Here is a 13,431-nt window from a genome sequence, read left to right as displayed (position 1 = left end):
AGAAGAATTAAGGAAAAGATGCAAGAAATAAAAACAATTAAATAAATCAAATATAAAAATGTGGCAGAAGTGAATAAAACTTGGTGGACTCACGAAGTGGAAGATGGAGGGCGAAGCCTGCAGTGCGTACGCACTCAACCTGTGCGGGCTCGGCCACGGTTTCGATAGTTTTGATGCGCTCGAAGCAAAGTTGGCCGCACTCGGCCCAAAGGAGCGAGCGGTCCTAACCGACCTCAACCTGAGCCACAACAACCTCATCGCCCTGCCCCCTTCCCTCTTCCATCTTCCCCATCTCACCCGCCTCGTACGTACCATCTTCCTTCATCCTTTTTCATTTAATATAAAATCGTTGATCATGCTCTGTGCGGTCCTCAGGACTTGAGCTTCAACCAGCTGCCGACGCTCCCGGCAGCAGTGGGCGGACTCACTCAGCTGCAGGTCCTCAACCTGTTAGGCAACCCTCTTGCAGCTCTTCCGCGTACGTGCGCCATCCGCGGTGTGCACAAAGTCGACACCAAGTCGGCGCTCATCAGTGCCTATGCATGACGTATCATCTCCACCAGTGGAGATGCAGGGGCTGACGGAACTCAGAAAGTTGAAGGTGTCGAACGTCACGAAGCGGAAGCTGGCCGCCAACCCGCAGCTCTTCCTGCGCTACTTGAAGCCCTTGCCCCTCAAACCCAGTAAGTTGTGACTGTGACTCCCCTTGCTGCTGCTGCTGCTTGTCGCTCGCAAGGTGTACGCCGCTGACCTCTACACTACGGGGGTGGAGTCAAGGAGGAATTGCCTCAAAGGCGGATGCTCTACGCGCACGCTTCCGTGGCCGAAGAAGAGGCGGACAAGAAGGCAAGCCCCGCTGAGAGAGGCACCACTTCAACCTCGCCCTCGGCAACAACACCGGAAACAAGGTTTCGGGTCATGACCTACAACCTTCTCGCTCCCTCGTGGACCTCTCCCAACGGTACGCGCCGCCATGACCACCATGCACGCGTGGGGCCTATGCGCATAGTTGTGTGCATGAATGATCTCTGAAACGTGTCTCACACGAACGTTACGCCAGGAGACCACGGATGTCCGGAGTGGGCTCACAAGTGGAGCTATCGGAAGCGCAAGATCTTGTGGGAGGTGCTTCACAGCAGGGCCGACATCGTGTGCTTCCAGGAAATAGAAAAGAGAGCCTACGAAGGGTGCTCCTGCTACTACTACTGTTCGCCAATGCCTTTCTCCACCATCAAACCGTCCTAATTGCGCTCCTCTCGCCCAGGTATTTCTGCAAGTATCTGAAGAACCTCGGATTCGAGGGCGTGTTTCAACCGCCAGCGGGAGAGAGGCCCATAGACGGCTTTCTTGACGTCGGCAAACAACGGTCCGCTGTCTCCCTCTTCTTTTCTCTTCTGCTTCACTGTTTGCTTTGGGATGTTGACTGGGCTTCTCTCGTGATTGCGCAAGAGCAGGGACAACCCGGTGGGCAATGCCACGTTCTTCCGTACCTCGCTGTTCAGCCCGGTGCAAGTGCACAAGCTGGAGTTTATGCACCTCATCGACCAACTGCCCTGCGGCACGGCGATCAACAAATACTTCCGCAGCCAGTTCCGCACCAGCGACAAGCAGGCCATGGTGCTGATGCTCCGAGTCAAGCGCGCTGTCGAGGGCACCCATTCGAGCGCGCCACCTGCGTACCTATGCGTGGCCAACACGCACATCTACTGGGACCCGACCTATCCCTCGATCAAGCTCATGCAGGTGTTTCTCCTCACGCAAGCCATCGAGCGCATCATCACAGAATGGCAGCGCGAACGAGACAGCGAGACGCCTGGTACAACCCTCCATCTTGTCTTGCAAGTGTGCACTGCATCGACTTCTACTCAAGGTTGACTGATTCCTTCCTCGCAACGGCGACTCTCCAGTGCCCGTGGTGCTCTGTGGCGACTTCAACAGTCTTCCCAACAGCTCGGTCTACAGCTTACTGTCGCAGGTTGGCTTCCTGCTTTCCCAGAACGTGGTGTGTTTGTGAAGTGGTGATCGGCGTCGAATCCAAGAGTAACCTCGGTCCCTTCGGCTTCATGAAGGGCTTTGTGGAGCCGGGCCACGTCAATCTATCGACGCAGGTGTCAGACGAATACGCGCGCACCGGTCTGCGTCAGGGGCTCAACTTGACCAGCGCCTACGCCCACGTGCTCGGCCGCATTGACGACGCCAACCACGACGAGCAGGGCGACGAGTTGAGCAGCACGGAGGAGAGCCAAAACAAGAAGCGCAAGCGGAGCAAAAAGAAGAACAAGAAGAATAGGAAGATGCGAGACGACCATAAGTGGGAGCCTGCATTCACCAACTACACCCCCAGCTTCAACGGCACCCTAGACTACATCTGGATCTCCACCAGCCCTTTCACATCGAGGCCCGCCACGGACGGCGGTTCTCCGAAACGTGGGCCTGGCCTCAGCGATGCGGCCCATCGACAACGTAAAGAAGACCACGGTGGGGAAGAAGAGAACGAAGAAGAGGAAGAGCAGCAAGACGCCAGGAAGCAACCGAACGGGATCATCGAAGGAACGCGGCTGCACGTTCGAGGCATCCTGGAGCCGGTGAGCAAGGATCGAGTCAGGCGGCTTCACCCACAGAGCCGCACATCGCTCCTCTCCGTCACCTTTCCCTCGGACCACTTCGCGCTCGTGTGCGAACTCGCCTTGTCCTGACAGCGCCTTTCTTTTCGTTCATTCGTCTTCTTTCTTTATTCGCCCTTGGGACACGCGGTGGTGTGAGACCCTCTCACTGCCAGGGGAGGTCCTGGAAGTGGTACTGGGGCACGCTCTGTTGATTGTTGATGATGGCCTGCGCTCCTGCCACCCACTGGGGCTTCAGTGCCAGGTCATCCTCCATGCGCACGTGGCGCATGAACAGCGTCTTGTCGCCAAACATCGACCTACACGCCCCCCCCCACGCAGCAAACTTCGGTCAGTCCACCTACGCCCAGACATGGTTTGTGTGTGGTCGTACGTGAAGCCCTTGGAGTTGAGCACGAGGGTGCCGATGAGCTGGGGGTCGTTGGGATCGTTGTAGGGGCTGTCTTGCGCCCACACTTCGTACACCGTCGAGCCAGGGATCAATGCCTGCATCACACACAACTTGTGAGCTCAAGCAATGTTGCATTTGGGTCGGGGGATGGTCGGCCCCGGGGCTAAGGAGGGATTGGGTGGGAGGGCGGGTACGCACCTGGCCAACGTCAGCGAGAATGTCGGGCTTTGGCGTTGTGTTGTTGAATTTTTGATGATAGGCTGTGGTGGGATGGAACACCTGTCGTCACGCCACCGCGCCCGGTGAGACGGGGCTCATGAGGAGAAAAGAAGAAGAAGAAGACGAGAACAATGGATGGCAGCGCCTTGTACCACACGGAAGGGGGCGTTGGGGCTGGGCACTGCCGCGCCACTCTGAGTGAAGCTGGCAAACTCACTCACTCCAACTGCAACACGGACACGGACATGCCCAATCGCACAGCACTCAACTGAGCATCTGCTGTGGTCAAACCAATCTAGAGAGTGCTGGGCGCGTACTCATAGTGGGCCAGTTGGAAGCCGCCGCAAAAGTCTCCCGAATCACTCTCAGTTTGAAAGGCGCGCTGGTGCCAAGGTCCGGCACGTGGTTGGTCAGGTCGTGCTCGAAGAAGTTGAAGCTGCTCTGTCCTGTAATGGATTGAATAAAAGGTTGGTTGGTGATCTTTTCAAAGACCTCGATCTCTGTGCGTGGCTTGGGTCAAGCGTACCTCCGAGCTGGTACATGGCGATGACCTGCGAAGCTGGCATGCCGTCCCTCAAGAACTTGAATGCCACACCTGTACAAAGACATCATCGTGAGACGCCAGAGCAATCAACAAACGTGGCCAGAGGAGAGTTGATGTGCGATACCAGGACCCATGTTGGGGCTATCTGCGCTCGTGTCAGGCGGGCCAGCCAGGGAAAGCCGCATCAGGCCGTGGGTCGCCTGAAAAAGCGGTGCCATTTAGAATCATAGTCAGGCCTGACTGAGATCACAACGAATCAGAGCAAGTCGTACGCCTTGGAACAAGCCCGTGTAGTTGTGGTTCCCCAGGCTTTTCCAACTCACAAGTGCTACAACACCTGCACCAACCGGCCCACCAATCACTGCTGTTTAGTGCACTATCCCGCATGTATCAAAAAGTGGCATACACGAGGAAGGTGCAACATGTCGCACCTTGGGAGTGGATGAGCTTGGTACGGGCATATCCGGTCTTGTAAGGCCACGTCTTGATCTCATTGGGCATGAACTCGTCCCAATCTGAGTTGCCAGTTGCCATCAGTGCGTGGAGATGGTCATAAAGGTGGTGGGTGGATGCCTATATACCGACAGAGTCGAAGGTGAGGTTCATCTGTTCAACCAACAGCAAGGCCTCCTCAAGAACGTTGGGCCACTCATTGGATTTGGTGTCAGCCACGGTGGCTTTCCACAGCATGTCCTGCTTGTCTGATTTTTCGGTTGGCACGGTGTGAGTACCAAGTATGGTTTAATCGTGCGGACTAACTGACCAGAGGAAGGGGGGGGGACCTGGGCTGCTTTTCTGTTCCCAGGCGGCACCGTGGAAGCCCTGCGCGTTGGTGGCCACCACCAGCGCAATCAACAACAGCCCATGAGCCAGCGTGCTCACCATGTTCTCCGCTTACTTCAACGTTCTATGTTGTACGACATAGAACGGGCGACCGCCAATGTGGTGGGAATTACAAGATTGGGCAACGCCTATTCCTTTCACAATCGCTTTGTTTCTTACCAGCCACTGGCGTATTTCTTTCAAAACATAGAAAGAGAAAGGAAAACGTCCGGGTGGGAGAGAAGAAAGTGTGTTCAGGAAGAGAACTGCACGGGGTCATCGAAGAAACGCAGCTGCACGTTCGAGACATCCTGGAGCCGGTGTGAGTCAGGCGGCTTCACCCACAGAGCCGCACATCGCTCCGTCACCTTTCCCTCGCGCTCGTGTCCGACCTCGCCCAGACAGCGACCCCGCCTTAATCTTACTTTTCTTTTTATTCCTTCGTTTGTCTTCTTTCTTCGCTCTTCCAAGGGTACATGGGCTCTCACTGCCAGGGGAGGTCCTGGAAGTAGTACTGGGGCAGGCTCTGTTGATTGTTGATGATGACCTGCGCTCCTGCCACCCACTGGGGCTTGAGTGCCAGGTCATCCTCCATGCGTACGTGGCGCATGAACAGTGTCTTGTCGCCAAACATTGACCTACATTGGCCCCCCCCACCGCGCTTGGGTCAGTCCGACTACGAAAACATGGTTGGGAGGCTTGTGTGGTCGTGCGTGAAGCCCTTGGAGTTGAGCACGAGGGTGCCGATGAGCTGGAGGTCGTTGGGGTCGTTGTAGGGGCTGTCTTGCGCCCACACTTCGTACACCATCGAACCAGGGACCAAAGCCTGCACAACACTCACAACTCATGAGCTCAAGCAACGTTGCTTTTGGGTCCAAGTGGCTGATCGGCGTTGGAGGGATTGTGGTGGGAGGGCGGGTACGCACCTGGCCAACGTCAGCGAGAATGTCGGGCTTTGGCGTTGTGTTGTTGAATTTTTGATGATAGGCTGCGGTGGGATGGAACACCTGTCGTCGCATGGGCACCCACCACCAAGCCCAATGAGAAGAGGGGCTCATGCCCAAAGAAGCAGAGAAGACCAAAAAAATGGTTGTCAGCGCCCTGTACCACACGGAAGGGGGCGTTGGGGCTGGGCACTGCGGCTCCACTCTCAGTGAAGCTGGCAAACTCACTCAATCCAACTGCAACACGGACACAGACACGCAAAATCGCACAACCGCACACAGCACACAACTGAGCATCGAGTGGTGAAGTGAATCCAGAGAGTGCTGGGCGCGTACGCATGGTGGGCCAGTTGGAAGCCGCCGCGAAAGCCGCCCTAAGCGCTCTCAGTGTGAAAGGCGCGCTGGTGCCAAGGTCCGGCACGTGGTTGGTCAGGTCGTGCTCGAAGAAGTTGAAGCTGCTCTGTCCTGTAATGGATCGAATAAAAGGTTGGTTGGTGATCTTTTCAAAGACCTCGATCTCTGTGCGTGGCTTGGGTCAAGCGTACCTCCGAGCTGGTACATGGCGATGACCTGCGAAGCTGGCATGCTGTCCCTCAAGAACTTGAATGCCACACCTGTTTGACTCAGAGATCGTGAGACTTCAGAGCAGTACATTGACACAAGAGCTGATACGATACCAGGGGCCATTTTGGGGCTATCTGCACTCACGTCAGGCTGGGCAGCCAGGGAAAGCCGCATCAGACCGTGGGTCGCCTGCGATGCGGTGTCATTTGGAAGTCAGAGGAGGAGCAGCGGCAGGCTTGAATCGGAGCAAGTCGTACGCCTTGGAACAAGCCCGTGTAGTTGTGGTTCCCCATACTTTTCCAACTCACAAGCGCCACAACACCTGCCCACCGACGGGCCAACCACCACTGTTTAGTGAACAGTCCCTGCAAGTCGCATGAAGTTGATCGCCCAACATGTCGCACCTTGGGAGTGGATGAGCTTGGTACGGGCATATCCAGTCTTGTAAGGCCACGTCTTGATCTCATTGGGCATGAACTCGTCCCAATCTGAGTTGCCAGTTGTTGTTGTTGTTCATCAGCGCGAGGAGATGGTGACCAACAACTGGATGGTCATCAAGGTGGCGGGTGCATAATATACCAACGGAGTAGAAGGTGAGGTTCATCTGTTCAACAAACAGCACGGCCTCCGCAAGAGCACCAGGCCACTCATTGGGTGTGGGGTCAGCCATGGTGGCTTTCCACAGCATGTCCTGCTTGTCTGGTTTGTCGGTTGGCACGGTGAGTAGAAGGTGGGGTGGGGAAAAAAACTGACCAAAGAAGGGGGGACCTGGGCTGTACCTGGGCTGCTTTTCTGTTCCCAGGCAGCACCGTGGAAGCCCTGCGCGTTGGCGGCAGCCACCACCATCACAACCAACAACAGCCAATGACCTAACACCATCTCCTCTGCTTACTCCTTGACGTGCGAATCGAATGGGTAAAAAAGGACAAACCTGTGAGGGGACGTGTAGCTTTAGCGTTGGGGCATATCGCCGCCTTCAGCCAATCGGATTGTTTCTACCCAAAGAAAGAGAAACGACAAAGGAAAACGTCCGAAAAAGAATTGGGCGAGAAAGAAATAGAAAACAAAATCCGAAGCTTCAGGTTAAATTGAAGAAGGGCGAGATGGCATCCGTGGAGCGGTGCGTCCTCCGCGAGTGGCAGAAGAACCAAAAGGGTGGACTGTTGGTAAACGAAGCGGCGTTGCAGTTCGTACGGGTCCTTCTCGGACTCCTCTCCCCCTCCACCCCCTCGCCGCGAGAAATTGCTACCGCTGAACGGCGCGCCCTGCACAAGCTCTTCGCGTGGGTTTTCCTCGACTATAGTCCGCACGGTTGTCTGTCGGCTCTCCTTGAATCGGCCACCAGGTGTTGCCCAGCTCTCTTCTTCTTCTTCAGTACTTTTGCACTTAAACGATCATTTTGACTCCGTGTGTCTGCACACAGCAAGCAGTCGCAGCTGCTGCACAAGGCGGCAATCTTTCGCGCGATCGGGCCGCACGTACTCGAGCTGTGGAAGCAGCAACTACAGACCGAAGATGGTGGTGACGATGACGACGACGATGCTGACCCGATTGAGTTTCTTTATGTCCGACACTCGCCCAAGCTGTGGCATGTGTGGTTGGCTCTGTCTGCGGACGACCAAACGACAGCGCTTCTGCTGCTGCGTTGCCTGTCGGCTCTTCTCGAGCCGCAGCTACCGCACCAGTTGCCTCCGTCTCCGGCCACAGACCTGTACCGCATGACCTACCCGGAAGGATTTTCTAACCAGTCGGTTCGGGTTCGTCTCTCTGCCTGCACCACCCCTCGATCTAACCCTAACCCAATCCCTGTGATGGCCGAGGCCATGAGGGTTGTGCTCACCTGTGGTGCCTTGGGTGTGGTGTCTATGGAGGAGCAGAAGCTGTTGGAGGTTGCCGCCCGCTACCCAGATCCGGCGCTCCGGGCCAGCGCTCTGCTGGCAGTGAGCGAGAGCGAGTGGTGCCCGCATTTCGACGCGACTTGCATGCAGGTGCTGGTGGAGCGCCTCGAGCAGGTGCGGACCCTGGGACTGCCCACCTCCCCGCGCTCTCCGTGGGAGTAACGCTGGTCATGCGTCACCGCGAGTGCCTTTCTCATCGCAGGAAACGAACGAGGTGGTGTTCACCGCTGCCCTGCATGTCGTTCAGACGCTGTCCTGTTACTGTGACTCGGCACAACTTCGGGCGCTCCTCGAGCTCTTCGGCCCTCGGTAGCCTCACCACCACGCACACTTTGTCTTTTCATCAGGCCCTGACCTCGTAGACCACAGGTTGGTGGCAACGCTGATCAAGCACGCCTTGCCCGGCACACCAGGAGTGCCTCCGCTGCTGGGCCTGTGCGTGGAGCACATCAAGAACCACTACACCGACTCGTTGGCCCCCCTCGTGAGCCTCCTACCAGTCGAACTGCAGCAAATGATCGCCGCCGCTCGTGAAAAAGGTAGTGCTTGACCTGGCCCTTGGACTGTTCGCCCATAACCCTTCATGTCCACCTGCTGAAGATGCGAGTGTTACGGTCCTCTCCTAGGGCTGATGATGGCGCGGACAGATGAAGAGCTCCCAGAGGCTCTGGTCTGCCTGCGCACACTAACCAAGAGCCAACCGAAGGTGGCCATACCCATGGCCTTGGGGGGCATTCAGCACTGGCTCGACCACAGCGGCCCCTGGCAATATAGGTCCGGTCCTTTGCTCAGATTGTCTGCAATCACACATGTGTGCGCCAGAGGCAAACACCGGCCTTACTAACAGTAACGACCAACAACCACCAACATCAACAGAGTTGGCGGACTGCGAGTGCTCGCCATTTTCCAGAGCTTCCCCTACGGCGGGCATCTCGACCTGGTTGCGCCTCATCTGGCCTTTGTGGAAGAATGTCTGTACGACCCTGTGGTGCGCTGCTTCGCTTCCCCTCAGCAAGTCAAATGCGACGGCAAAGGTAATGTGAGTGACACTCCCTCTTGAGTCACCCATTAGGTCATGGTCCGCCGGACGAGCTGCGACACGGCGGGCATGCGCGCGCAGCAGTTTCCTGAGCCAGACACGACAGTGCTCAAGCTGGCGGAGCAGCTGGCCGACCCCGCGGTTTGCGAGGCTGCCCTTGTAGCAATCGATCGGTTCCTCCCCCTGACGCAATCCTCCCATGGGGCCATCGCCCAGGCATGCCAAGGCGTACTGCGCCAGCCTCCGGTACTCCTTTATAACCCTCCCCCCCCAAAGGCCTCAACTTCCCATGTCGCCTCAGTAGCTGACAGCTGCCAACGTTGTGCGCGGGGACAACCCGGGGGGTCTACAATTCCCGCTTGTGTGAGTGTAGCAGGGCAGGTCGTTCGAGCAGGCCATCAGCGTCGTTCAACGCTGCCACGGTCTCAATGAGCCGCAGCTGCACGCGGTCGTAGACCAGCTCCTGGAGTCGAGTGTCGGAACCCTCTCCCTCCGGGAGCAAGGAGCCGTGATAGGCTTCTTCCATTTCCACCGAATCCGTACACTTCCATTTCTTCTTCACCTCCCTCTCGACAAGGCGCGGCCTTCACCACCCACCCACCACCACCCTCCACCCTCCACCCTCCACCCACCACCAGAGCGTGTAGGGGAGAGGGCGAGAGCGATTGCCAGGAAATGCGTGGAGATTGTTTCGTCTGGGTCCGCTCCATTGGTTGGTGACAAGAGCCACGAGGTACGTGACCAGGCTGGCTGCTTGGGATGATGGTGATGTGTCTCTCGCTCATCGCCGCGGCGCTCGGGTCTGGTGGTGGGGTGTAAACACTTAAGCGCGCGCACCTGCTGGTTCGAAGTCTGGCACTGCTCCACGAGATTGTGAAAGAGCAGGCGATGACCCACCTTGACTGGGTGCCCGATGGCGGCGAGTCGGTCCTGCTGCTCCGCCTGATTGAGCTCCTTTCCGCCTGCGCCGACACTCCTCCTATCGATGGCCAAAGAGCACTGCTCCGATTCGATTTTTCGCCCGCAGGCCACCCGGTACCGTACGCCAGCTTTCTCTTTTCTTTCTCTTGCTGTGCCCTCCCTCCTGATCGGGGCAAGAGCCCTCCTCCCTGTTGAGAGCAGAGTGACAGAGTCCTATCGGGGGTGATGGCGGTGCTGCGGCTCATCCTCGAGCGCCATCGCGAGCTCGTGGCCGCCCATTTGGATGAGCTCATGCCCGCACTCCTCCACGTACTGGAGGCTCACGGGGCCAAGCGTTCCCGAGACCTGTGCGTGTTTGTCGGTGCGCACATACACATCCCCATATGCTGGTGTGCCTTGCAGTTCCTGCTGACACGCAACACCAACGCCGCACACAACACGCTGCAGGCGCACTGGTCACGCATTTGCCCACGGAGCTGAGGCCCCGGATCAAGCACCTCTCCTATGCGCTCGCGTCGCCCTGCCTTCTCCCGCGTCTGAACTCAATGGCGCTCGAGCGCGATTGGGAGGGCATGCTGCGGTTGGGCCTCCACCACGCCGGCGACGTGGACTACTACCTCCTCCGGCTCCTCCCCGCAATGCGGCTCAAGCACTTCTGGGCCACATCGCAGTGCGAGCCCGCCGCGGTCGAGGGCATGGCCAACCTGATGCTGGCCCTGCTGCGCGACTACTGCGCTTCGCCCGAGGCCCGGTCTCTCCAAGACCGGGTGAGCATGGTCCGGGCACTGGTCTACTGGCTGCGGTCGGCCGACCAGTCCTACGGCATGCCGAACCCGACCCGCGAGCCCGCCCTGACGCGTCTGCTCGACAGGGCCACCGCGGCTCTGGTCGCCCTGCTCGATGTGGTCCATGATGATGATGAACACAGCACGCAGGAGCTCTTTCAGCACCTGCGCAAGCTTGACGCCCACGAGCAGCGGCAGCTCAAGTACGCCTTCAACGCGCTTCTCCCTGAGGACCACCCATGCCTCGTGTGGCGGGAGGCACACCTCGCCTTTTGGTGAACTTTTTTTTCTGCTACAAGCTTCGTTGCTTTCTTTACACGGCGTCGTGATGAGGCGAGCGGGGCGTGGGGCCGGAGGCGTGGGCGTTCTGGAGGATGTCGTCGAGGCGCGAGAGCACGTCCTCCATGGCGGGCCGCTTGCTGGCCGTGGCGTGCCAGCACTTCTTCATGAGCTTCTTGAAGTCGGCCGCGCAGTCGGCGGGCACCTGCGGCCGCTTGCCCTCGAGCACGTCGAGCGACACGCCCATGAAGTTGCGCCCGGCGAAGGGCTGCTTGCGCGTGAGCACCTCCCACATGATGATGCCGAAGCTGTACACGTCGGCCTTCTCCCCGTACTTCTCCCCGCGGATCACCTCCGGCGCTGCACAACAACAAGCAGAGATGTGTAGACATCGTGAGCTGTCAAGCTGTGTGCACCGAACGGAGAGCGTTGGGCGTTGGTGCAGCGGGTGCGTTGCATACCTGTCCAGCAGGGCGTGCCGCAGCGGGTCATGGTGGCGTTGTCCTCCTTGATGCGCGCAAACCCAAAGTCGGCCACCTTCACATTCCAGCTCTCGTCCACCAACAGATTCGACGGCTTCAGGTCCCGATGCACGATCATCGGCTGCATGGAGTGCAGGTAGTTGATGCCGAGGGCGGCCGAGCGGAGCAGCTCGAGCCTGCGCGTCCACGGGAGCTTGACGCTGGTGTTGGCCAGGATGTCCTTGAGCGAGCCCTGCTTGACGAACTCGGTCACGATGCACAGGTTGGGCGACTTGATGCAGGCGCCGATGAAGAGCACCACGTTGGGGTGGTGCAGCTCCGAGAGGAAGGCGATCTCGGCGCGGAACTCGAGCATGCGCCGCTCGTCGAGCTTCTGCTTGATGAACCGCTTGACCGCCACCTCGACGCCCTTCCACTGGCCGCGGTGCACCACGCCGTAGGAGCCCATGCCCACCTGGCGCCCGAGCGCGATCTCCTTGAAGTCCACCACCCAGCGCACCATGTTGGCCGACGTGAGGAAGGTGTCCTCCTTGAACTCCATGCCCTCGCCCACGTGCGCCTGCAGCTCGTGCTGGTCCAGCGACCCGCGCGACTCGTTGCCGTCGTTGGAGTTGAACGACGACGAGAGGCGCGAGCTGGACCGATCGTCAGCGACGCCACCGAAGAAGCGGGCCTCGAGGCCTCTGGTCTTCACCTCGTGCAGCTCCTCGCCTGATCGCACATTACCACTAAGCCGCCAACCGAAATGCGAATATCGGGGGGGGGGAACAAAAGAGCGTTTTAGCTCCGAAGGCGAAGGCGTACCGGAGGGGGAGCCCGTGACGTCGAACCGACCCACGCGAGCGAACCGAAGCACCTTCTCGGACTTGAGCTTGGCGAACGCCGGACCCGACACCAGGATCTGGCCGCCGTGAGTGAGTGCCGTGATGCGTGCGGCGATGTCGATCGCCGCGCCCGAGTACTCCACGCGCCGTGTCGTCGGGTCGCGCTTGCTCCTGGGCGAGCCCACGTGGATGCCCATCCGCACACGCAGCCCGCGGAACAGCACCCGGTCGTCCGTGTCGCCCCATTCTTCGCCTGCGCCCGGGTGTTCGAGCAGCCGCCGCGGCCACTCGGCCTTGAGCAGCGCCTGCTGCGCCTCCATGCACCACTCCACCGCGTTGCCCGCCTCCTGGAAGGCCATGCAGAACGACCCCTCGCCGCTGTTGTGGTGGCCGCCGCGGGCAAAGAGGGCCTCGTAGCCGCGGTGTTCTTGAGGAGCGAGCGGAGGATGTCGTTGTGGAGCATGGTGGCGTCGCGCATGGCCGCCGGGTCGTGCTCCCAGAGCGAGGCCGCGCGCGTGATGTCCGTGAACACCACCGCCATCTCGCCCTCTGGCGGGGCCACCCCGCTGCTGCCGCCGCCGCCGTTGCCGTTGATGGTCGGGGCGAGGCCGACGACCGACGAGGCGCTCGACGAGGACACCGATCCGGTGCCGGCGGATGTCGAGCCGCCCGACATGGAGATGCCCGACGACGTGGTGGTCATCGACGTGCCGCCCATGCTCGTGTGGTCACCGGCGATGGCCGACAGGCGCGTCATGACCTCGAGGAACGTGGGCCGGATGGCCGGGTCGGGATGCCAGCAGCCGGTCATGAGCTCGCTGTACTCGTGCGGCATCTCAAGGTCGTCGGGTATGCGCGGCCGCAGGTTGTCGCGGATCACCGCCACCGCCACCGCCGCCGTTCTGTAAGTTGAATCAGAGCACAGAGCACCAAACAAGAGAATTAGCACAAAAAGCATAACCTCGAGGTGTAGGTCGTAGGTCATGGCGACGCACCCCATGCCGGAGTAGGGCTGTTCGCGCGTCATCAGCTCCCACATGATGATACCTGCACGAATGGTATGGCGTGGGTGTGGGGTGTGGGGTGTGGGGTGTG

General features: G+C 59.1%; 6 protein-coding genes across 6 annotated transcripts in view; 3 read left to right on the top strand and 3 right to left on the bottom strand.

Annotated features, from left to right (window-relative positions):
* Nucleotides 1-103: 103 nt before the first annotated feature.
* On the top strand, nucleotides 104-694 carry ACA1_098230 (leucine rich repeat domain containing protein; the record flags this gene model as incomplete). Its single annotated transcript, XM_004335091.1, has 3 exons — nucleotides 104-304; nucleotides 376-478; nucleotides 564-694. 3 exons carry the CDS (start codon nucleotides 104-106, stop codon nucleotides 692-694), a joined length of 435 nt encoding a protein of 144 aa, XP_004335139.1.
* A 104-nt stretch (nucleotides 695-798) lies between these two features.
* On the top strand, nucleotides 799-2,696 carry ACA1_098220 (uncharacterized protein; the record flags this gene model as incomplete). Its single annotated transcript, XM_004335090.1, has 5 exons — nucleotides 799-961; nucleotides 1,061-1,187; nucleotides 1,265-1,366; nucleotides 1,455-1,816; nucleotides 2,017-2,696. The coding sequence occupies 5 exons, from the start codon at nucleotides 799-801 to the stop codon at nucleotides 2,694-2,696; spliced, it is 1,434 nt and encodes a 477-aa protein (XP_004335138.1).
* Nucleotides 2,697-2,769: 73 nt separating this feature from the next.
* On the bottom strand, nucleotides 2,770-4,663 carry ACA1_098210 (peroxidase, putative; the record flags this gene model as incomplete). Its single annotated transcript, XM_004335089.1, has 11 exons — nucleotides 2,770-2,923; nucleotides 2,998-3,110; nucleotides 3,214-3,294; nucleotides 3,387-3,460; nucleotides 3,552-3,680; nucleotides 3,761-3,829; nucleotides 3,903-3,978; nucleotides 4,051-4,115; nucleotides 4,210-4,293; nucleotides 4,360-4,479; nucleotides 4,561-4,663. 11 exons carry the CDS (start codon nucleotides 4,661-4,663, stop codon nucleotides 2,770-2,772), a joined length of 1,068 nt encoding a protein of 355 aa, XP_004335137.1.
* A 421-nt stretch (nucleotides 4,664-5,084) lies between these two features.
* Nucleotides 5,085-6,954, bottom strand: ACA1_098200 (uncharacterized protein; the record flags this gene model as incomplete). Its single annotated transcript, XM_004335088.1, has 11 exons — nucleotides 5,085-5,238; nucleotides 5,281-5,426; nucleotides 5,527-5,607; nucleotides 5,708-5,781; nucleotides 5,881-6,009; nucleotides 6,090-6,158; nucleotides 6,222-6,297; nucleotides 6,366-6,430; nucleotides 6,513-6,596; nucleotides 6,688-6,807; nucleotides 6,888-6,954. The coding sequence occupies 11 exons, from the start codon at nucleotides 6,952-6,954 to the stop codon at nucleotides 5,085-5,087; spliced, it is 1,065 nt and encodes a 354-aa protein (XP_004335136.1).
* A 257-nt stretch (nucleotides 6,955-7,211) lies between these two features.
* On the top strand, nucleotides 7,212-11,030 carry ACA1_098190 (uncharacterized protein; the record flags this gene model as incomplete). The annotated part of the gene is made up of 13 exons (XM_004335087.1): nucleotides 7,212-7,453; nucleotides 7,532-7,865; nucleotides 7,986-8,120; nucleotides 8,209-8,315; nucleotides 8,376-8,545; nucleotides 8,633-8,780; nucleotides 8,883-8,994; nucleotides 9,079-9,291; nucleotides 9,422-9,584; nucleotides 9,693-9,778; nucleotides 9,874-10,080; nucleotides 10,168-10,327; nucleotides 10,414-11,030. 13 exons carry the CDS (start codon nucleotides 7,212-7,214, stop codon nucleotides 11,028-11,030), a joined length of 2,694 nt encoding a protein of 897 aa, XP_004335135.1.
* A 34-nt stretch (nucleotides 11,031-11,064) lies between these two features.
* Nucleotides 11,065-13,431, bottom strand: part of ACA1_098180 (serine/threonine kinase) — a gene marked incomplete at both ends in the record, with an annotated part of 6,694 nt that continues 4,327 nt past the window's right edge. Inside the window, 6 exon segments of the mRNA XM_004335086.1 lie at nucleotides 11,065-11,390; nucleotides 11,492-12,223; nucleotides 12,317-12,641; nucleotides 12,661-12,683; nucleotides 12,703-13,238; nucleotides 13,332-13,383. Of these exon segments, the coding sequence (XP_004335134.1) occupies nucleotides 11,065-11,390; nucleotides 11,492-12,223; nucleotides 12,317-12,641; nucleotides 12,661-12,683; nucleotides 12,703-13,238; nucleotides 13,332-13,383 (1,994 nt within the window).

This window comes from Acanthamoeba castellanii (assembly GCF_000313135.1).
Source record: "Acanthamoeba castellanii str. Neff unplaced genomic scaffold scf7180000084645, whole genome shotgun sequence".
Lineage (NCBI taxonomy): Eukaryota > Discosea > Longamoebia > Acanthamoebidae > Acanthamoeba > Acanthamoeba castellanii.
The sequence above is the reverse complement of the archived record's forward strand: the minus strand, read 5'-3'. Positions and strand labels throughout refer to the sequence as shown.